General features: G+C 44.4%; 2 protein-coding genes across 2 annotated transcripts; one reads left to right on the forward strand and one right to left on the reverse strand.

Moving 5' to 3' along the window:
- Positions 1-724: 724 nt before the first annotated feature.
- Positions 725-4,922, reverse strand: LOC311247990 (uncharacterized protein; the record flags this gene model as incomplete). The annotated part of the gene is made up of 2 exons (XM_084338959.1): positions 4,689-4,922; positions 725-2,235 (listed from the first exon to the last, which is right to left on the reverse strand). The coding sequence occupies exons 1-2, from the start codon at positions 4,705-4,707 to the stop codon at positions 725-727; spliced, it is 1,530 nt and encodes a 509-aa protein (XP_084195085.1). The 5' UTR covers positions 4,708-4,922.
- Positions 4,923-11,860: 6,938 nt separating this feature from the next.
- rrp15 (ribosomal RNA processing 15 homolog) lies at positions 11,861-23,641 on the forward strand. The gene is made up of 5 exons (XM_084338957.1): positions 11,861-11,985; positions 15,479-15,810; positions 16,004-16,101; positions 21,208-21,385; positions 22,740-23,641. The coding sequence occupies exons 1-5, from the start codon at positions 11,931-11,933 to the stop codon at positions 22,911-22,913; spliced, it is 837 nt and encodes a 278-aa protein (XP_084195083.1). The 5' UTR covers positions 11,861-11,930; the 3' UTR covers positions 22,914-23,641.
- The last annotated feature ends 1,014 nt before the right edge of the window (positions 23,642-24,655 follow it).

Consider the following 24,655-nt stretch of genomic DNA (forward strand, 5'->3'; position numbering starts at 1 on the left):
GAGTGCCTAAGCTTAACCGTCGGAATCAGGGCAGGCGTTCTATCGTCACGCTCTAAGACAAACTCTAACCTTAACCGACTTTGAACGAGCGCCTAAGCCTAACCAGTGTAGAAACTTGCGGTCCCACGATTGGGCGTACGCGTCACATGACCAGAAATGACACTGGCCAATCAGATTCGCAAATCGCCGAACTCCGTTGTAGAAAAATAACAGGCGACCGGCGTTCGACGCCCTGCACTCGGGGCATCGAAGTTTGAGGTGACGTTGTCACAACCGTTACATATATATATATATACATACTGTATAATATAGTAGGGATAAGGCATATCAATATTCTATCACATGTTTTGGTTAACCGAACACAGAGTCATATAGTTCAGAAGTCCAGTGTGGCCTAGTAGAAGATGTCATGAAAACAGGCCCTACCACATCATCAGTACCTGGCATGATACCTGTCACCCGCCATGTGAACCATTTGTAACTGACACTCATACACTACAGGACATTAGTCTTTATTGTCCCCATGGGCCTCCTTTCCCACAGTGTGTGTGTGTGTGTGTGTGTGTGTGTGTGTGTGTGCGCGCGCAAGCGCATGTCCCATCTCCGGTCTTTACTTTATATACGTTTGATGTTCATTTAATTTTAATTTTAATTTTTTTTATAACAATTAGTGGTCCACATAAACAAAAAGTTTGGGAACCACTGTGCTAATAAACAGACAGAGTTAGAATGGATTAGTCATAGCGAAGACAAAGGCCACTGGCAACTGTAACCCAATGTTGACAAAGTGCCATTTCCCCATACAGAGGGCTCCTACAACCAACCCCGTTACGGTGCCCAAGGTACCCGCCCACGACGACCAGCGTCCTGCCATCGCCGCTGCTGCCCCCACCGATACCCCCGCTGCCCCCACCACCCCCAACAAGGCCCCCGCAGTGCCCCCTTCCCCCAATAGAGGAGCTAACACCTCCACCACGGTTAGCAAAGCTGCCGCCACCCCCGCCGCCCCCACTATGACCCTCCCCTCGCCAGCCCCTCGCCTGACCAGGGGCCCCCCTACCGTGGCCCCTAAACCCAATTGGCACAGCTTCGCCACGAAGAACGCTGCGCTCAAGGCCTCCAGGGCGGACTTGTGGTTCATGCGAGCGGTGATGGTTTCCCTGGACGGCTTCTCCTCCGCCGGCCTCTTCATGGAGGTGGTGATGACCTCTTGCCCGGCGTGCAAGGTGAGCACGGCGATGACGAACGTGGCCAACATGCCCATGCACCCTGCCAACATCCAGAACTTAAAGTCGGCGGCTTTCAATAACAGATACCCCATGACCGTGACCAGAGACAAAAGTGCCACGAACACAGATTGGTGGCCCCCGTACCCACACACTCCGAACACCGACGTAACTATGGCTATGATTGTCATGGGTACCCCCGAAAATGCCAGGAAGTCCACATATTTTACCAGCACGCTGTTAATCCAGTCTTGGATGGTTCTTTGTTCCATCTCTGCCTCTTCTCTCTCTCTCCTCTCCCTCTCCATCTCCTCCCGCTGCTCACGCTGGGCCTCCCAGGCACTCCTCTGCTCCAGTCCGTCTGCTCTCCCTCCGTTCTCCAAGGTCAGGATCCTTTCTTCCATCTCCACGGCAGCCACTCTCTCTCTCCGCTGCGTCTCTCTGCTGGTCTCTGTCTCTCTCCGCTCTCTCTCCCTGGCCAGAGCTCCTTCGCCCCCCTGGCCGCAGAACGCCTCTCCTCCTTGTGTCCAGAGGAGCTTGAACAGGAAGTGCAGAGCCGGCTTGAGCACGGTGAATATGCTCAAGGCCCAGAGGAGTGCCACCATGCCATACGTCGTCACGATCTTCTCCGTGATGAATCCCAGGGTGGCACCGCTGAGCGTGGTGCCCAACGCGCCGGCCACTCCGGCCGATACCCACACGCCCACCAGTTCTGTCCGTGACGTGCCGCAGCTCCTGGTGGCGATGAACACGGAGGCCATGGCCGCGGCCAGGATCACCCCGGCCACCGTGGAGCTCATCGCTGCGGTCAGCGCGGTGGCCCCCACCAGGGTGCCCAGCCCCAGGGCGCCCACGGTCCTGACCTCGTCCATCACCGGCTTCATGGGGCCGTCTGATGTCATCGCTGACATCACCTGGTCCACTGGGTCCTCCGTGGCTCCCAGCACACAGCCTGCCAGGGCGCCCAGGGCGAACCCCAGCACCGCCTCCACTAGAGGGCTCCTGGGCTCTGGAACAGGGAAGGGAAAGTGTTAACTATTTGTGAAATTAAAATGGAAATTAATTAATTGGTCTAGTCTAGTCTTTGTATGTCTTTGTGTGGATTTGTCAGTCTGAAATGTTATTTATAGCCTGGGGGAAATTAAATGTGTACTTCTTGCTGTTTGGCCATGGTCCTCAGATTGACAAGCCTACACAAGATGTTGATTGATTGATTGAAAACTTTATTAACAGATTGCAGAATGGGTACAATACAGTACGGCTCAATACATACAATTGTTAAGGGGATGCAGACCAGAGAAAGACTTTAGTCTTTCGTCTTGTTCAGAAGTGTTACATTTTGCACCGTGTTTATACTGTAGCTACGTTAGCAAAGTATTTAAGTTACTGACCTTCAAAAATACTGGAAAATGAATAAATCAAATTCAAATTTTGACTCGTAATATTTGAGCAAATAAGTAAACAAACAAGTTACACAAATTCAAGGAAACGGTCTTGAACATTTTAAAATACTTTTTAATCTATTATTATTATTATTATTATTATTATTATTATTATTATTATTATTATTATTATTATTATTATTATTATTATTATTATTATTATTATTATTATTATTATTTAATTTTGTTATTTTCACTTTCACAGAATGAGTGAAAGTCAGGGTTAGGGTTGGGGTCCCCGCCCACCTTCTTGAACCCGTGGCAGTGTGTTTACTATACAGTGGAATGTGGAGAAGATAAGCCACCGTGTAATGTTTCAAGTGTAATGTTTCTAAAGCCAGCGAGTCGCCAGACTGGCTGTTCAAGTTCGACCTGCTGCAGAGAGACGGCTCGGGGCCACCGTTTGAGGCTGGTTTTCAACACAGTTAAATTGTTCAGGAACACTGTCTTTTCGTCTCAACCTGTTTTCGTATACAAACAAATTGTCAGACGCAGTCGGGTTCATTCTTAGGTCAGCCGATGATGGACAGATTATGTTACCACCACGTCCAAAATCAAATGCTTTAATAAAGAGGACTGTTGTTTATTATCGTGCCATCAATCATTGGAATAACTGCCCCACTGAACATAAGTAAATTGAATAGTAAAGTGTCTCTTTCAAAATACCACCTGAGAATGCACTACTTAAATATGTGAGAAAAATATTCTGATGTTGATAATGATGTCTACAATGTTTCACTGTTTTTAGATTATCATTGTTAATTGTGATTGTCATTATGTATCTCATGTTGTTATGTTTTGTGTTTTCTGTTGTCTTTCTGTGTGGACCCCAGGAAGACTAGCTCGCCACCTAGGTGACAGCTAATAGGGATCCTTTTAAACAATAAACTAGGGCGGCTACGTGGCGTAGTGGGCAAGGCGCTCGCCACGAAATGCTGGAGACGCTGGGCTCGCCTGTTCGAGCCCAGCGCTCCACATTTGCTTTCAGTTTAGCTGGTCGTCCGTACTAATACACATTGGCAGTATTAGGGAGTGGGAAACTGATGGGTGGGGATCGGGCGTTATGGACAGCGACTCCTACAGGTCGGTTGGTGCGCCTGCGCAGTAGAATCAGGAAGTGTCGGGGGCAGCGTGAGCCTCCCACGCGTTACTCCTCGCCACTGAGAGATCAAGCTGCGCAGGTGAAAAGATGCGACTGCTGTTACCTCAAGTACCGGAGGGGACTCGTGCTATGTATGACTTAGTCCACATTACAGCCGGCTTGTGGGAGGAAAGAAACAGCGTTCGTGACAGGGGAGGGTTGAATTGGATGATACGAAATTGGGATGGGAGAAAATATAGAAAATGGGAGAAAAAGTGGATAAAAAAAAAAAAAAACAATAAACAATAAACCGTTTGACCTGGTCACGTTTCACGTGGCTTCAACATTAGTCAGCCTGAAAAAATATGTCCCAGTAAACCAGAGTAAAGGCATGGAAGAGATCACTTGGGATCATTTATTAAATGCCATTGTCCATAAAGCAAATGCAAATACATCATGTATAGGCCTACAGCTCTCCATATCTAAAAGAAGTCAGTGCAAATGTGTACACTGTCAAGTGTTTGCATTGTGCAACACAGAGCTTGCAAGAAAAGCAAAGAAAAAACACCCACTCTCCATCCTGACTGTGTTTCACAGCACTGAATGAATTAAATCTACACCACGTGTCTCACAGCACTGAATGAATTAATTCCATCTACATCCTGACTGTCTCAGCACTGAATGAATTAATTACATCTACATCCTGACTGTCTCAGCACTGAATGAATGAATTCCATCTACATCCTGACTGTCTCAGCACTGAATGAATGAATTCCATCTACATCCTGACTGTCTCAGCACTGAATGAATGAATTCCATCTACCTCCTGACTGTCTCAGCACCGGATTCATGAATTCCATCTACCTCCTGACTGTCTCAGCACCGGATTCATTAATTAAATGAAAGTGGAAGGTTTACAAAGGTGACAGGTGCACTTACTCAGTTTGGAGCGTGCCATGTTCCGTAGGGGACAAGAGACAGACAACTCCCAAGTTCTGTGTCCTCCAGTTGTGTGGCAGGTGGCTCTGTAGTGAGTCTGGTGGTGTTGGTGAACATGTGTCTCTTCTTGTCCTGCAGTCCTATCTATCTGAACGGTGAACACACCCGACCGTTACCTGTTCTGCCTCATTCTAGCCTCCATGCAGGTGATCTGATAGAGTCAATCTCTAGGATCACTGGCATCACAAGAGCATTAACATGCGTGTCACTGAGTATCAGTGTTCCTCCACTATCTGTCATCTATACACTGGCCCCTCCCTTCCCTGCCTTGCGGGTTTCATCCTGTCATCACTACACCTGCTACACTCCCATTGGCTCTGTGCCGGGAGCAGGTTTGGAGGGCGGGTCGGTGAACTATTGCTGTTCCACTTTCTCAAAGTGTGTGTGGTTACTAATAGTTCCAGTTCAAGTTCAAGTTTCTTTATCGGTTGTCATACAGAAATACAGAATACTTTGCATGAAATGCTTTTTTCTGTTAGGCAGAATGTCCATTAAATGTATTGGAAATGTGTGTTTAATTATTCCTGTGTATATTGCAATTTGTATAATAATTATTATTATATTATAATTAATGAGGGGGGGGGGGGGGGTTGTATACTTATTTACACTATACAACCTATTTTATTTGGATAATTAACATTTTCATGACCCTTTTCCCCCCGAAGCCAATAAAACATGTTTTGAAGCTGATTAAAGCCAACTGAATGTGATATTGATTCATATCTGATGTTAATTAAAGGGGCACAATGTTGATTTATTCTGTACATAATTTCACACAAATCCCAAAACTCTAAACAGAGTACACACACATTAATTTTCGCTCGACGGTTATTGAGAATCAATTATTTTGAATATGGCCACTAGTGATGTCATCGGGATATTGAATCCTTGTGCTGTGTTAATTACAGCTCCATGAACTGATGTAAATGATATGGTGTGCCCTAGAGTAGCGGTCGCCAACCTTTTTGAAACTGAGAGCTACTTCAGGGGTACGGAGCAGTACGAAGAGCTACGTGTTTGATACAAACTTCCTGAATAACAAAGTTGCACAATGCAGATAACTTTCAGTTTAGCTGGTCGTCCACAGTAATACACATTGGCCGTATTACGGGGAGGGAAACTGAAGGGTGGGGATCGGGCGTTGTGGACAGCGACTCCTACAGGTCGGTTGGTGCGCCTGCGCAGTAGAATCAAGAAGCGACGGGGGCGGGGCCCCTCCAAAGCCCAGACCCCCGACGCTGAAAGATCGAGCCGCGCAGGTGGAAAGATGCGACGGCTGTTACCTCGAGTATCGGAGGGGACTCGTGCTATGTATGTCTTAGTCCACATTGCAGCCGGCTTGTGGGAGGCAAGAAACAACGTTCGAAGACAGGGGAGGGTTGAATTGGACGATATGGAAATTGGGATGGGAGAAAAATAGAAGAAATGGGAGAAAAAAAAACTTTTGAACCCTCTAAGCCTACATAGACAAAGTTTCGCCTGGACATAGTGTCATATTTTTTCCAATTCTGAGCTTATTCTTTGAGTCAATATCAAGTGTTATTATACCTTTTATGATTCAGGGGAACCTACACCTAGGTTCAGTGTAAACTCACCATCATACATTACCTCTGTGTGAGGTGGCTGGGTGGCGCAGCGGACATTGCGCTTGTCACCAACGCAAGAGACACCGGGTTCGACTCCGGCTGTCTGCGTTGCCTCCGGCTTGGGCCGGCAGTCATACTAACTCAATTGGCAGAGTTAGCGGGTGGAAGTCGATGGGTGGTAATCTGGACGTTGTGGACAGCGACTCCTACAGGTCGGTTGGGGGACACCTGCACAGCAGAGACAGGAAGTGGCGGGGGCAGTGTGAGCCTCCCACACGTTACACCTCGCCACTGAGAGTCCGCGCTGGCAGGTGAAAAGATGTGACAGGCTGCCTCCTCGTGTATTGGAGGGAACACGTGATGCAAGGCTTCTATCCTCCCTACAACCGGCCAGTGGGGGGCATATGCGAGCAATGTTCAAGACAGGGGAGGGGAGAATTGGAAACAGCGAAAAATTGGGATGGGAGAAAAATAGAAAAATACGGAGAAAAAGTGGATACAAAAAAAAACATTACCTTTGTGTGAGCATACAATATTTGACATTAAAAAAATAACACTATAGTTTACCAGGGAATTGTTGTTTCTTTGTTATATAATTTTTGACAGTACCTGGTAGTACAGTACAGTACCTGGTTAAACAGTACAGTTACTGGTTATACAGTACAGTACCTGGTTATACAGTACCATGGTTAAACAGTACAGTAACTGGTTAAACAGTACAGTAACAGGTTATACAGTACAGTAACTGGTAATACAATACAGTACCTGGTAGCAATTCTCTGTAGGTTTGACCGTGAGACGCACATACACAACATGCATACAACATATCGACGCCCGATAGCCGGCTAGCTAGCAGAGCTAACAACAAAAACAACCAGGAACGAGTCCTTTGTTGTCCCAGCACGGCGCGGGACCCGACACCCCCCTCCCCCCTTCTTTGTTGTTCCAACACGGCGCGGGACCCGACGCCCCCCTCCCCCCTTCCCACCCACAACAACACAGAGGAACAGATTACAAACGGACAATACTTCGAACCTGCCAACATAAATGAAATAACCAACGCCAATGGACTGAACATTTTTCACATTAACATTAACAGCTTAAAAAACAAATTGGATGAAATCAAGCAAATATTCATAAATGGTAAGGCAAACATACTGTGCTTCTCAGAAACTAAGCTCGACGATTCTGTAAAAGATCCAGAGATAGAGATTGAGAACTACTCAATAATCAGGAATGATAGGAACAAACATGGAGGTGGTGTCTGTATGTACATACACAAGGACACCAAATTCATCAACAGAAATGACCTGAATCATAAATCAATTGAAACTGTATGGGTGGAAATCCTATTCGAAAGGGCGAAATCCCTACTGGTTGGCACAGTCTACAGGCCGCCAGATCATAGTGGCTTTTATGATACAATGGATGGGTGTTTAGCTGGAGTTGAGGATGTAGACAAAATTCTTATTGGAGACTGGAACACGGATATGCAACGAAAAGATGCACCCGTCTTCAAGGCCTTCAGTAGGTTTTGTGATCTGCATGGCCTCAGCCAGCTAATCACCCAACCCACACGTGTATGTGAATCAACTCAGACTACCATTGACCTCATTCTGACCTCCGACAAGTCCAAGATCTCAAATAAAGGGGTTATAGCATGTGGGTTAAGTGATCATTATATGATATTCTGTACCCGAAAAAAACTAAAACAAAAGGCTGGCTGCCACAAAACAGTCACATCTAGAGACCTCAAAACCTACTCTAGCGAGGCCTTCAACCTTGAACTGGAGAGTCTGGACTGGTCAGATGAACTCAATGGTACACTGGTTGACGAAACATGGCTTGGTTTCAAAACCAAATTCTCAGCAATACTAAACGACATGGCCCCCCTAAGAACCACCAGGGTAAAAAATCGCGCTGAGCCGTGGATGCACTCCGAAATACTGGCCGCTATGAAAACCAGAGACAAAAAATGCTCTGAGTTTCGTAAAAGTCAGTCAAAGCTTACTAAAAGCACGAGCAGTGAACTCCAAGCCCACGTGACTGAACTCAAACTAGAAAGAAACAGACTAAGAAACGACGTAAACTCCATGATCAAAACTGCAAAAAAGAATTTCATCAATGACAAAACTGAGGAAAACAAAAACAAACCACGTGAACTTTGGAAATTACTCAATAATCAACTAGGATGCAGTAAAAAACTTAAAACCAGATTCTCAAACATAAACATAAAAACTGACAACACGCTCATCACAGACAAGCTGGATGTAGCCAATTACTTAAACATTTTCTTCACAAACATAGCCACAACACTGGTAAACAAACTACCCTCCCACTCAGGGCTTTATGGGGTAGAACACATAGTAGCTTTCTACAAAAACCTAGGGGTCCGCAAGGACGACTTCAAGCTGGAAACGGTAACAACAGATGAGGTACTCAATAAACTGAGCGCCCTCCAACCTAACAAGGCCACTGGCCATGACAACATCCCCTCCAAATTCCTCAGAGACTCAGCAGCCGCCATCACACCAATCATCACACACATAATAAACCTCTCCATAAAACAGGGACACGTCCCCAAGGACTTCAAAATTGCGAGGGTGACCCCTCTGCACAAAAAGGGCAGCAAATTAGACCCAGGCAACTACCGCCCTGTTTCTATTCTCACCTCCATCTCGAAAGTCATGGAAAAAATAGTCTACGAACAGGTCGAAAAGTACCTAGCGGAAAAAAATCTAATCTACGAATTCCAATCTGGCTTCAGAACATCCCACTCCACTGACACATGCCTTCTCTATTTGAATGACCACATCAAACAAGAGGTGGACGCAGGCAAATACTGCGGCATGGTCATGCTGGACCTACAAAAGGCCTTTGACACGGTCAATCACTCCATTCTGATTGACAAGCTAAAAGCAATTGGTTTTGATAGTCTATCAGTGAGCTGGATGCAATCCTACCTTGAGGGGAGGGAACAGATGGTGGAGGTAAACGGTACCCTATCCCCCCCCCTCACAGTGAGCTGTGGTGTTCCACAAGGAAGCATACTAGGACCGCTACTGTTCCTAATTTATGCAAATGACATGTCGTCAGCTTGTGACTGCAACTTGTTCCTGTTTGCGGACGACTCAGCCCTGCTGGTCTCTGACAAGAACAAGTTACAGGTTGAAAAAACCCTCAGCTCGGAACTAGGCAGAATCTGCATATGGCTCGCTGATAACAAACTATCATTACACATGGGCAAAACAGAGTCCATTCTCTTCGGTTCAAATAACAAACTCAGCAAGACCGACGGCTTCTCAGTTACAGTGGGTGACAATATTGTCACAAGGAAAGATGAAATTACCTACCTGGGGTCCATCCTAGAGGCTAATCTCTCCTGTGACAAAATGGCATCCAATGTAATAAAAAAAGTCAACCAACGAACTCGATTCTTGTACCGGATCTCCTCTCTGGTAAACAAGAACACCCTGAAGACTCTGGCAGGAGCACTCATTCAGGGGTACTACGACTATGCTTGCACCTCATGGTACCAAAGCACCTCAAAGGCGCTAAAAACAAAATTACAAACATCTCAAAACAAACTGGTCAGACTACTGCTTGACCTTACTCCTAGAACCCACCTCACCCCTGCCCACTTCGACAACCTAGGATGGCTTAGAGTAGACGACAGAGTACAACAACTTGCAATGGGCCTGGTCTACAAGATACACTACACGACCAAGGTACCCATGTACATGTCAAAATACTTCCCAAAGGTCAGTGAATACCACGATCACAACACCAGAGGGAGCTCCACAAATCATGTCAAACCCAGATTCGGCTCAAATAAGGGACTAAACACGTTTCGCAATTATGCCACATCAATGTGGAACGCCCTACCCAAAGCTGTAAAGGAATGTGGATCACTACCCACTTTCAAAACCTCTCTCAAGGGACACCTACGGGAGACTGCAATTCAACACTGGCCCCTGTAAATATCCTAACCCAATCATTCCAACCCCCTCCATATGGTTTTGTCAATAGTTCAATGTACAATTGTGTTTGTTTGTACAGTGTCTCCTCCCCCCCCCCTCAATGTACAGTGTTACTTGTTTATACAGTGTGCCCCCCGGCCCCCCCCCCCCCCCAACCACCTCCAATGTAAATTACCCAGTATGGTTGTCAATATCCCAATGTACCCAACCCCCCCCACCCAACCTCCAATGTACAGTTTCTACGTCAAATGTATATACTCCCTTTTCTTGACTCCTTCTGTATCACAAACAGTACTGTATTTGCAAATCTGGTATGTCATAAATGTATAGATGTAGCAGTACTGACTATCTGTATGTCATGTATGTCATATATGTCTATATGAATTGAAAATGGGGGACCCTGATGGAAACAAGACAAACGTCTTTCTCAGGTCTGCATCCCCTTAACAATTGTATGTATTGAGCCGTACTGTATTGTACCCATTCTGCAATCTGTTAAATAAAGTTTTCATTCATTCATTCATTCATGCATTTTATTCTCTCTCTCATCACACCTTGAATGTCAGAATCATCTGCAATGTGTTTCATTGTTAACTAAACTAGCTAACGTTTGATATGGTTGATGTATATTTCCTTTAGATAGCTTGTATATTTAAAATTGTAATACAGGCTTCAATAGAACTGACACCAAAGTCTGGCACCGAGCAGAGCATAGAACGCTGGTGTTTTGACTTGATGACCCTTCCTTCCACTCCTGTGGAATGCTCTCCCCATCCACCTGACTCCTGAGAGCACCACAGGCTTTTAAAAAGGGGCCTAAAAATTTCTTTTTAACAAGGCTTTTGCCTGAATTATTCTTTTACTTTTATTTTTTACTTCTATTCATTTTATTATTATTTAAATGTTTTATTTGTATGTTCTTCCATTTCATTGGTTGTTTTATTCATTTTAATTGTTTTATTCATCTAACTTTTTATCTTTATCTCCTGTAGCACTTTGAGATTTTCACAAATATAAAGTGCGGTACAAATTGAATGTAGTAGTATTATTATTATTATTATTATTATTATTATTATTATTATTATTATTATTATTATTATTATTATTATTATTATTATTATTATTATAGTTTCCTTGCTATTAGTGGATTTTTATCCGGTGTTCTGCCGAATTCTACTACCTCCTCGAAAACTGCTGCCGTAGCGCGAATCGCCTATATCTTTTGACAGCTGGGTGACGTCACCCTATAGTTCACTCCGAACTCCAACAGCTGTACCGACATGTTATCATCTACAAATACATTCAGCTGCAAAGCCAATTACATGCAAATATTTACATGCTTATACAGTTCAAAAGGTGCAATGAAAAACATATGTTTAAGATATTGTTTAAGATATATCAACAAGACTCAACATGACGTTCGTCAGCAAGGTGGCAGAATATTGTACGAGTGAACGATTGTGGGTCATGCGCATGCGTGCGCAAGCGCAGGAGCGCTGGCAGCAGAATTCGAGGAAGAGCAGAACACCGGAAGCCACCGGAACGTCCATTCCGGCAGTGAGCGTTCTGTACGGAGTCGTTTGTGTGTTACCCTCACACGTACTTCTGGAACAATCATGGCGGCTGTGGCAGAAGCGACACATGTGGGCAGCTCGGCTGAGGAGTTATTAGGTAAATAAACCTGTATACATTTTCTAATTTGTTCAATTGAGCGAGAGATGAGGGCTGGCGCTGAGTCATTTGAGATGTCGTCGGAGAGAGGAGGAAGGCATGGAGGAGGGTTGGACCCGGTCGCTCGGAGAGAGAGAGAGAGAGAGAGAGAGAGAGAGAAAGCGTAGTCGAAGCGTGGCGGGGGAGGGTCTGAGAATTGGGAGGAAGTGTGTCGGCGGATGGACGAGAGGGTGATGACGCGGAGTTTGGAAGTTGATGTCAGAAAGTTATGCGGAGATGTGGAGGCGGTACCGGCGTTTAGGGTGGGATCTCGCTGTCGTGCTGTGTTTTCGGGGGACGGCAAGAGTTACTCGGGGGTTGTTTCCTGGATCGAAGGAAAAAAGTGCCGGGTCGAGTTTGATGGCTATAACGGTGACGAGGAGATGGATGTGGCAGCCTTGTTGGTCTGTGATGAACTGCTTTCGGGAGCTAGGGAGGGTAGTGAGAGCGAGGGAGGAGTCGATGAATGAATGAATGAATGAATGAATGAATGAATGAATGAAAACTTTATTTAACAGATTGCAGAATGGGTACAATACAGTACGGCTCAATACATACAATTGTTAAGGGGATGCAGACCTGAGAAAGACGTTTGTCTTGTTTCCATCAGGGTCCCCCATTTTCAATTCATATAGACATATATGACATACATGACATACAGATAGTCAGTACTGCTACATCTATACATTTATGACATACCAGATTTGCAAATACAGTACTGTTTGTGATACAGAAGGAGTCAAGAAAAGGGAGTATATACATTTGACGTAGAAACTGTACATTGGAGGAGGTTGGGTGGGGGGGGGTTGGGTACATTGGGATATTGACAACCATACTGGGTAATTTACATTGGAGGTGGTTGGGGGGGGGGGGGGGCCGGGGGGCACACTGTATAAACAAGTAACACTGTACATTGAGGGGGGGGGGGAGGAGACACTGTACAAACAAACACAAATGTACATTGAACTATTGACAAAACCATACTAGGTAAATGACTGTACATTGGAGGGGGTTGGGTTAGGATATTTACAGGGGCCAGTGTTGAATTGCAGTCTCCCGTAGGTGTCCCTTGAGAGAGGTTTTGAAAGTGGGTAGTGATCCACATTCCTTTACAGCTTTGGGTAGGGCGTTCCACATTGATGTGGCATAATTGCGAAACGTGTTTAGTCCCTTATTTGAGCCGAATCTGGGTTTAACATGATTTGTGGAGCTCCCTCTGGTGTTGTGATCGTGGTATTCACTGACCTTTGGGAAGTATTTTGACATGTACATGGGTACCTTGTACATAGGGACGGGGACTGTCGTGACAGGGGAAGGGAGTCAGATGGTGACAGTATGGAGGGGGGTGAGAGCGGGGGAGAAGGGTGGAGAAGAGGAGCAGAGACAGTGGGAAGGGGATAAAGAGGAAGAAGGGTAGGGGAGATAGCTCGAGTGGGTCAGAAGGTGAGGGTAGCGGAAATGTTAGTGCAGAAGTGAGGAAAATTGTGGTGGTAGTTCGGTTTGGGGATGCAGAGCAGAAAATGATGAGAGAGTTGAATCCGATGGTGCTGTCTGATGATCTAAAAAAGCAGTTGGGGAGTATAGGGTATGCGAGGGTCCTTCCTGATGGGAACCTGTTGGTTTCATGTAAGAGTGAGGGGCAGGCTGAGAACGCTAAAGGGTTGAAGATGGTAGTGAATTGTTCAGTGGTGGAGGTGGGTAGGGTGGGGGAGCGGAGAGGGGCAGGAAGTAAGGGGGTGATAGCCGGGGTGCCGAAGGGCTTGAGTGAGGAAGAATTAAAGGAAAACCTTTAGGGAGGTATGCTAGTTAGAGTAAGGAGGTTGCAAATAACTAGAGATGGGAAGAAGGAGCCTAGTGAGGCAGTATTACTGGAGTTTGAGGGGGAGGGGCTGCCTGGAAGAGTGAATTTGGGGTATGTGAGCTACTCGGTGAGGGCTTATATGCCGAGGGCGATGCGGTGCTTTAACTGCCAGCGGTTTGGCCATATGGCCCGGGGATGTAGGGAAAGTAGGAGGTGTGCGAGGTGTGGGGGGGACCATGAGTATGGGGAATGCAGGGAGGTGAAGCCTAGGTGTTGTAGCTGTGGTGGGGAGCACAATGTGGCTTCTGGGGATTGTGAGGTCATGAGGAGGGAGACGAATGTCCAGAAGGTGAGAGTGGAAGGTCGGCTCTCATATGCTCAGGCAGCGAGGGCAGAGGGGGGACAAGGTGGAGAGGCGAGGGAGGTAGTGGTCGGTGAGGTGGATAGGCAGATGGCTGGTAGGATATTAGTGGAGAAGAAGGCGCTTGTGTTTTTTATAGCTGATGTGATTAATAGTGCTTTCGGGGTTACATCTAGGACTGCAAAGGTTCAGGTGGTAGTGAAGGCAGCAGTGAGTCATTTGGGAGTAGAGGGGCTGGGGTGGGAGGAGGTGCATAGGGTGCTTTATTCGGGCGGGGTATCACAGAAGGTTTGAGGGAGATGGGGGTTAGGGAGTTGGGGATGTCGGAAATACTGAGTGGGGGAGGGGGAGATAAGGCGAGGGTGGTGATGGGGTTTTGAGGAATGTGGGGGTGTATGATAGGGTCTGAGGGAAAGGGTCAGAGTTGGAAGTTAGATAGAAAGTTGAAATATACGTGAGTCAGAGAGTGGGATATGTAGTATAATGTAGATGTAGGTTTATAGGGATGGTGAACAGTGTGGTTGTAGGAAGGTGTTTGTAGGTTAGGTAGTTAGTTAGACTAGTGGTTAGAGAGGGGAGACTGGAAGGCTGGCCCGATCGCCGGGTCGGTAGGTGGCGGTAAATGGCCCAATTTTGGTGCCCGTCCGCCGTAAAACACCAAATAGAAGAAGAAGAAGAATTTGTTCAATTTAACGTCGTTAGGTTTGCGGCGTTTTGAATGGTGTTATTATTGATATAAATATACTAGTTCGGTCACAATAGCTGGCCAGGTTATCATCAGCGTTGCTAAACTCAACAACACAAACTACGGGGCACTAGGCAGCATAACGTTGTAATCTTCGTCAAATGTATATACTCTCTTTTTTTACACTCTTCTTGTATCACAAACAGTACTGTATTTGCAAATCTGGTATGTCATAAATGTATAGATGTAGCAGTACTGTCTATCTGTATGTCATCATGTATGTCATATATGTTATGATGAATTGAAAATGGGACCCTGATGTAAACAAGACAAACGTCTTTCTCTGGCCTGCATCCCCTTAACAATTGTGTGTATTGAGCCGTACTGTATTGTACCCATTCTGCAATCTGTTAATAAAGTTTTCAATCAATCAATCAATGGCAGGGAAGCTAGAATGCATGTAGTTTGGTGTAAGCAAATGTATGTATAATAATCGTAACAATGGATATATGACATAGATTGCTACGGATACTCTGTCAAACACGGAGAGGACGTTCAATCTCCACACACTGAATGTTTGAGTAACTGACTTTCTGAACGTCTGAAGGTGAAGTGCCAGAGGCCCAAGAGGAACACAGCAGTAACCATAGCGACTCTGATGAAGGGAGTGAAGGAGGAGGAGGGACTGATGATGACGAAGGAGCATCAGATGATGGAGAAGACAAGGAAGCTGGTGATGATGATGGGGCAGAGGCAGGGGATGAAGACGGAGGAGAGGAGGGAGAGGAGGGGAACCAAAACGCTGGATGGGCGGAAGCCATGGCTAAGATCCTGGGAAAGAAGACCCCAGAGAGTAAACCCTCCATCCTGCTGAAGAACAAACAGCTGGACAAGCTGAAGGAGAAGGAGAAACAGGAGCAGCTGGAGAGAAAGAAACAGGTACACGTGTATGGGAGGGAAGGGAGCAGTCAATATTGCGCTGTTGTATATTCCACTGTGATATATATACACATTAAAGGTCTACAATACAACAAGAGAGTAAAAGTGATACTAACTCCTGATTTTGCACAAGCCTTTCTGATTTGTTACAACTTTGGGGGTAATTTCGTTATTCTTTTCCTCTGGACAACAGGTTGACAAGAAGCGGACCTGGGAGATGATGTGCAGAGACAAACCCGACCTGGTCAAAGACAGAGAGATGGAACGAAACCTACAGAGAATTGCTACCAGGTACTGTATTGTATTACCAGTTACTGTACTGTGTAACCAGTTACTGTACTGTTTAACCAGGTATAGGGAGGTGTAGTGGTTAGGTTAACGTCATTGCCGTTTTTCCGTGTTCCACCCTCTGTCCAACGCAATGTATTTCCCCATTGCCCGTTTCTAAATCGTCTAGTTTAAAACAAATAAAGCATGAACATTTGCACGGTGTACCTTTCTGTGCGTATTCATCCGCAATCTATAGCTCAACATGAAAATATTTGCAATTAATCGTAAAGGTAGCAATATAACAAAGTTTATGTTTTAGTTCACTGGGAAACTACACTGCTATTTTGGCGCTGCTGACTGACGTCACCACAGCGTAGACTCCTGGCTTCAGTCGCAGACCTAGGATCAGATTAACGATTCGTACAATGGGAAAATAACTGACCCTGAATCTGTGGCTAGTATCTCTCTGGCGATCATAACCATTCATCTCTAAAGCCAACCACCATTTTTGAAACCACGTTACCTATTTGTATTTATATATTAAATCGTATAACGTTATTTCGCTGCATATTAAATCACTGTAAATACTAATGTAAATCATTGTTTCGTTGTACATATTGTGTAATAGTTTATAACGTTATTGTTTTTTACATAACGTTAGTAGCTAGCTAGCTTGCTAGCCGGCATTCCCGAAACTTAAAATGGTTCTCTCCTCTTTGTATACTTTTGTCCTCACCAACAAAGTATTCTGCCAGGGAACTTATGGACATGACAGTAGACATTGCTAACATCTAGTACGTTTAGCTAGGTAACATTAACGTTAGTTAGCTAGCGTGGTATCAGCTGGCCATGACGCGTAATCGAAAGAAAAAGAAAAGCACTGAGCGACTTTCTACTGCCTGTACTGGTAAGTGTAGTTCTTTTTTAACAACAAATTAAAAACCTTATACCAAACTACCTTTATTTCAACCAAAAATGCTTAAACAAAATGTTAGTGGTAGAAGGGAACTCATTTTGTCCAAAAATTTAAGCTTTTCAATTTCCATGCGGGAGAATTGTTACAATAGCCAATAATCCATTTTCCCAATGATAAATCCCTATACGGGTGGAACAACCAGTGACACAACCAGTGACGTCAGACTACACCTCCCTATTGTTTTTTTTTTTTTTTTTTTTTTTTTTAATCTTTTTCCCCCTCCATTTTCCTCCGATTTTCTCCCATCCCAATGTTAGTCGTATGCCAATTCCCAATCCCCTTCCTGGTCGCTGCGCACTTACCCCCCACAGTCAGATCATCTGGGAGAGTGGAGGCTATCACGTGCTTCCTCCGACACACGTCCAGCCAATCAACCGCTTCTTTTCACCTGGCAGCGCGGATCCTCCCTGAGAGGGCGTAGCGTGTGGAAGGATCACACTATCCCCCTCAAGTCCTATCCGCGCTTAGCAGGCGCCCCGACTGAACTGTAGGAGTCGCTGTTTACAACGACCCGGACCCACCCCGCCAGCTTCTCCCACCCTCTAATACAGCCAATTGTATTAGTGTGAACGGCCAGCCAAGCTGGTGACAACCCCGAACAGGCGAATCCAGCTCACAGCTCCGGGGTTGGTGACGAACGCAATCTCCGCTACGCCACCTAACCGCCCTTACACCTCCCTATTGTACTGTATTACCAGGTACTGTATTGTATAACCAGGTACTGTACTGTATTACCAGGTACTGTACTGTATTACCAGGTACTGTATTGTACAACCAGGTACTGTACTATATAACCAGGTACTAGGGCTGGGCGATATGGCCTAAAAATATAAAAAAATCCCAGATTTTTTTATTTTTATTTTTTTTATATTTTTTATTTTTTTATAATTTTTTAAACAAACACATAAACAAACATGACAACACACAATTAGATATACAAGCATTGTAAAACAGTGTACATCAGTTAACTCACCGTTTGGATAAATGTCTTATAAAAGATATACCCCTAATACCTGCTATCTATTCCCCTACACACATTATGCTCTTGCTCGCACCCCCCGCCCCCTGGACCCCCCAAATGAATAATCCATCCATTATCCTTCGCTCCTAACCAGACACTACCATTAAATGCTAGCTTTTATTCTCTCCACCACTTCTAACCACATTGTCAATTTGGATTCATTGAGACCCAAAATTCTTGCTGTAGATATTTCTAGATAAATCACATCGAGATTTTTTATTTTTAAATCCGATTTATCTGTTTTTTTCTCTTGAAAACTAGAAACGCCAAGGAAATCATTCAAACAACCTTTGTTTTTATTTGACAAAAAAAAAATATCAAACCAAGATGAATTTCCCTATTGGGATTGAAGTGCAAACCTAACTTTCACCAATCTTCACTTAATTTTTTTTTAAATTATATTTAGTGCTGTCAATCGATTAAAATATTTAATCGCATGATTGTCCATAGTTAACTCGCGATTAATCGCAAATTAATCGCTTTTTTTCTTTTCTTTTTTCTACCTTAAACAGATCTTTTTCAAGTTCCAAGTTTGAATACTCTTATCAACATATGAGTCAACATATGAGTCAACAAATGCTTGCTTTATGCAGCCATTTAACACAAAATGATGACCCTCATGCATTGCAAATTTAAAACAATGAATAAAGTGTGCATGAAATAATAGGGGAAAGAAAACGTTAGGAACTTGTTACATTCACCCACAAGGGCTGAGTAATCTCACCCCCCTCTCTCTCTATATATATCACACACACACACACACACACACACACACACACACACACACACTTCAGAAACAAACATAGTATCAATGAGAGCATCAATAATACACCGGAGTGAAGTCTAGTTAAAAAAAAATTTAATCGTGAGTTTAAAAAAATGTGTGGCATTAATAGAATCGGGCGATAACGCGTTAATACCGCGTTAACTTTGACAGCCTTAATATATATATATATATATATAAAAGGTTACTCTTGATCAAACAAAGATGAATGTCCCTATTGGGATTAATAGTGCAATAACTTGCTTTATCACCAAACTTCACTTAAAACAAATAAAAGGTGCCTCTTGATCATCAAACAAGAATGAATTTCCCTATTGGGATTAATAAAGTGCAAATCTAACTTTCACCAAACATCACTTTTTGTCAAATAAAAGGTGACTCTTAATTTTTGTTTTGTTTTGAAAATCGATTTAAATTTTTCAAAATCGTCCTAAATCATTCATTCGAATTAATCGATAATATCGATTAATCGCCCAGCCCTATACTGTACTGTATAACCAGGTACTGTACTGTATAACCAGTACTGTACTGTATAACCAGGTACTGTACTATATAACCACGTACTGTACTGTATAACCAGGTACTGTACTATACTGTATAACCAGGTACTGTACTGTATAACCAGTACTATATAACCAGGTACTGTACTATATAACCACGTACTGTACTGTATAACCAGGTACTGTACTATACTGTATAACCAGGTACTGTACTGTATAACCAGTACTATATAACCAGGTACTGTACTATATAACCACGTACTGTACTGTATAACCAGGTATTGTATAACCAGGTACTGTACTATACTGTATAACCAGGTACTGTACTGTATAACCAGGTACTATACTGTATAACCAGGTACTGTACTGTATAACCAGGTACTGTACTATATAATAACCAGGTACTGTATAACCAGGTACTGTATAGGGCTGCACGATTTTGGGAAATACTCTAATTGTGATTTTTCGGACAGATATTGTGATTGCGATTAAATTTGCGATTATAATATATTTTTTTTTAAGCAGCCCCACAGAGGTTTATTGTAAAATGCGGCTTGCATCTGGCCTACGCGGTGGGTCTTTTCGGGACACCGAGCCTGAAAATGTTTCTTTTTACTTGGGAATCGATACTGGTACCCAACGGTACCTTTTTTTCTGTACTTCACTCTCCCTCTCTGAAGTCTAAACTTCACAACACACAATCTAAAACCCTTACCTCCCCCTCTCCCAAACCGATCTTGTATCTCAATGGGACTTCCTGGTTTAAAAAAAAATGCGATTTTTGTTGTTGTGATAATTGCATCATTCCAAATTTAAAATCGATTAATCGTTCAGCCCTAGTACTGTACTGTATAACCAGGTACTGTACTGTATAACCAGGCAGGAACTGTATAACCAGGTACTGTAAATCACCAAAAAAAAGGTATGAATGAGCAGGAAACCATTATTAATAATCACATTAAAGTTTACCTTGATAACAATGATACAAATATTGATTTCATTATTTTATACATACACGATCACTCAAAAAAGAGAATGTGCTTGTTTTTTTTTGTTCTTTTTTGTTGTTGTTGTCATCATTAATTTAAAATATTTTTTATCTAAACCACAATGGTTCCTTTTAAGCTTCACTCAAAGCAGAAGTTAACCTTCAAAGCAATATTTGATACATAAAAAAAAAATACAGTATAATCATTCTGACTCTGTACACCATCACAATGGATTTGAAATTAAACAATTTAGACTTTGGACTTTGACACAGATACGCCTGCCTCCTGCAGAGTGTTCCTGATCTGGCCGACTGTTGTGAAGGGGTTTTTCTTCACCAGGGAAATAATTATTCTGTCATCCATATATAAAAATCACCAAGCAGCTGATTTGGCCGCACCGAATGTTTTTCTATTTCTCTGATGGGTTTGTTTTGGTTTTTCAGCAGAATGATTGCTTGCTTCACTGATGGTGACGGCTCTCTGGACCTCATATTGAGAGTTGACAGCAGCAGATTCCATAATGCAAAGTTTGTTAAAAACAATCGAGAGATCATGCCGGGGAGGTTTCTTCTATACAATTCTTTGGATTATCACCATAATGTTCACATTTAAAGAAGAAAAAAAGATAAAGCAGAATTGAAAAAATCCCCTAAACTAAGCTATGCTTAGCAAAATGGTCCGGGGTGATGTAGAATATGTGTGCTGATTAGTAAAAAAAAAAGAACCTAAAGGTCGTATGGTCCTTTTTAAGTCCGTTGCCCGTGTGCTTCTGCTGCTAAATGAATCTGCATTAGTTCCACGACCTCAGAAGTGTGCAGGTCTGATGATGCGTTCTCTCTGTGTGCGTTTGCCCTCAGGGGGGTGGTGCAGCTGTTCAACGCCGTGCGGAAACACCAGAAGCAAGTGGACGAGAAGGTGAAGGAGGTGGGCGGCTCCGAGAGGAAGAAGGCCAAGCTGCTGTCCTCCATCTCCAAGAAGGACTTCATCAACGTCCTGAGAGGCACGGACGTCCCCGTGAAGAAGGAGAGGCCGACGGTGAGTCGACTGGCAGAGCCAGTGCAAATGAGCCTCTCCCTAAAACAGAGCTCCCAAAACGTGTTTCAAGATTCTAGCTAATTCTATACTGGAACTTCCGCTGTGCTGCCGGGTAGACGCCTGCGGGGGGCGACGCTGAGACACGTTCAAGTCATTCGTCCTGATATCAAGATACATTTTAAAGCAAGTCTTGTCATAAACGGTTCCAAAGATATTTAATGTTTTGCTAAATATGTCTAGTGTGGCACGTTGGGCGGTTTTTCAGAAGGTTACATATCGTCTTGAAAAAATTAATTGGATTAGGAAATTACTTATTCTGTTCAAAGTCTTAAATGTAACTTGTTGAAACCGGCAGGAACCCTGATTAGGCATAAAGTAAACAAATAAAATCTCATAATAATACCGGTGGTCGCTCCTCCAGCTCCAGACCGACCCTGGCCCCCCAATCAGAGAGAGGGAGGCTGTTATGTGGCGAGGCGTGTGTTTGGATGAATGAATGAATTATTTTATTTCGAATGTTTACAAATAAATAAACAAACAAATAATTTTTCGATTTTTTTTTTTTTACAAATAAACAAACGAAAAGGATAGGTTTGACCCCTAATTCAAATGTTTTTTCAAAACAATTAAAGTTTTCAAAATATAACAAACAAAAAAATTAATCAAAAATCTACAAAAACCGATCCAGAAAAGAACAAAACAAGTTAAAGTTTGCAAGATAAAACAAACAAACAAAAAAAACAACAATCAACAAAAACTGTTCCTGAAAAGAACATAAGCCAACGTAGGAAAATCAAAAATTCATCTGCAATACCAGAGTTTCATGGTAGAGAAAAACAGAGTGTAGGTTAAATTTTACTATAAGATTTTAGAACCCTGTTTTTAAACATCTTTTTAAACTTAAAAATACTCACTTATTTCATCCGGTATATTGTTCCAGAGTTTCACTCCTTTAACCGACACAGACGTACTTCTAAGTGTGGTTCGAGCTCTAGGCTGTTTCAATGTTGGGGGAGAGATGTTGGGGAGAGATGATGAAAAGATTGGCGACTAAAGTAATAATAATGCCAGTTCTGCCACCGTCTCCACGCCAACAGAACATAATCCTTGAAACTTTTCAGTGAAAAGAAACTTCACGAAACGTCCACACGGTGGCACTATTGTCCTTTGGTACTAGTCGAGAAGCTTTGACTATATTATATACACTTGAATACTGGTTTACTAAAAAGGCCAGCAATTCAGTGGACGTTGAACGTAAAGTGTACATTATTCAGGCGTGTAGATTATTTATTTATAAACCCTCGACCCTCGACCCCTCCTGGTTGAACCTTTGTGTTTGTGCCGCCGTGCTCAGGGCCAGGCGGGCGCCGGCGAGGAGGACGAGAAGCCGGCCTGGAGCGTGCTCCGAGACGACTTCATGATGGGCGCCGCCATGAAGGACTGGGACAAGGAGAGCGACGCGGAGGACGGCGACGCGGAGGAGACACCAGAGGCGGCGGCGGCCGTGGGGGACAGCGACTCGGACTGAGACAGACGGACCGAGCCTGTCCACGATAACAACGTGACTGTGTGTGTATGACGTGTCGCTGGACTCGCCCCAGAGAGAGAGAGAGAGAGAGAGAGAGAGCCTGTGTGCGGAACCTTTGTGTGCCTGCTGTGGACCTGGCCTGTTGTTCTTGATCCACGAGAGAAGAGGAGGTGAGGACACTACAGGCCCAGAGTGGAAGGTCTCTGCTGTCGTCTATCCACCCGTCGGTGTGGAGAGGAGCCAGGGTGTGTGTGTGGACGTCCTGTCCCTCCGTGGTGGCGATACTGTGGGGCACTGATCTGTCTTCGGTGTGTTGGGACTCTCCGATCGTGTGTCTCTCTGCTGAATGTCCATTCAAACTGTAAATAGACCTATTTTGTAACCGGTTTAAAAATAAACGACAGAAGTAAAAAGTACCTTTTTGTTAACTCGGGTCCTTCATAGGGAAGAAGCCACGTTAGGTGTTTTAAATGACAGAATATTTGTACAGAATATGTGTACACAGTATATTTACTCAGCATGTTGTTTCAAAGTCTCTGTGTACAGTATATTTACTCAGTCTGACGGATTACTTTTACTGTACAGCAGACGTCTTGGACCCCGTCTGGTTTTGAGTCATTGGCCAAAAAAACTATTAGTTATCGATCATAAATTGTTCACTGTTGTTCAAGGGATCTAGCGTTCTTCTTCTTCAGTATTTCATAAATGACGAGAATGACGTTTTTCTGATGTTTTCCGAGTCTGTGATGATGATTTGTGACGAAAAGGAGCGGGAACAGAATGAAACGCCCCCATTATACTGACACACAGTTGGTCTGAAGGAGGGAAAGTGGTCGACGCACTCGATGCTAAATAATGAACCGACAAAGCCATGATGACGACGTATATATGACATGTTCCCCACGCGTCGCCATTTGGTATCTGGGAGATATTCTCCTCCGATGCGGTAGTATCATATTTTTTAGCCCAGTTATTATCGCTCCACCGGACAGGCCTGTCTTATATACTCCCTCCCCATCAGGGAATGTTGTCATGTGACATTAAACTCTCCGTGACCTCCGTGAGAGAGAGAGAGAGGAAACGTGTGAGGAGGCGGAGAGCGAGCCGCGGGCCAGCTGTGTCAGTGTGACGGTAGGAATAGCTGTCATACTGCACACAAACCTCTCCGTTTAACGACACCCCCGCCCCCACCCAAAACCTCGCCTCCACCCAACGCCCCCCCCCCCGGTCGGCACGGCGATGTGTGTGGCGTCGACGGTTCCGCTGACTCGTCTCTTTCTCTTGTCTCTCCTCCTCTCTCTCCCCTCTCTCCCTCCCTCCCCGTCTGGCCGGCGTCGCCCCGGTAGGTACGGCGAGTGGAAATATTTGCCGAGAGCCTCCTTATCGCCCGTGAGGAGGAGAGAATGCTGCCGGCTCGTCTCGGGGGCCAGACCCTGTCTGCGCCGTGTGGTAGAGCGCCGCTCATTCGTCATGGCAACACCGTGGCCTGCCACTATGGAATGCTGCCGCCCGCCTCCTCCTGGCGCTGTTGACACACAGCTTGAGAATGGGCCCTATGTCATCTCATCCACTGCCTCTCTCTCTCCATCTCTGTCTCTCTCCATCTCTCTCTTTGCCTTTCTCTCTGTGTCTCTCTCTCTCTCGGTCTCTGGCCCCTCCTCCCACTGGTGACCGAGACCACCGTGAAGCCGTTAACACTCTTAGACGACATTGTCTCGGCGCGCCGCGCTCATTGACTCGGA

This window comes from Notolepis coatsorum, assembly GCF_963971535.1.
Source record: "Notolepis coatsorum genome assembly, contig: SCAFFOLD_307, whole genome shotgun sequence".
NCBI lineage: Eukaryota > Metazoa > Chordata > Actinopteri > Aulopiformes > Paralepididae > Notolepis > Notolepis coatsorum.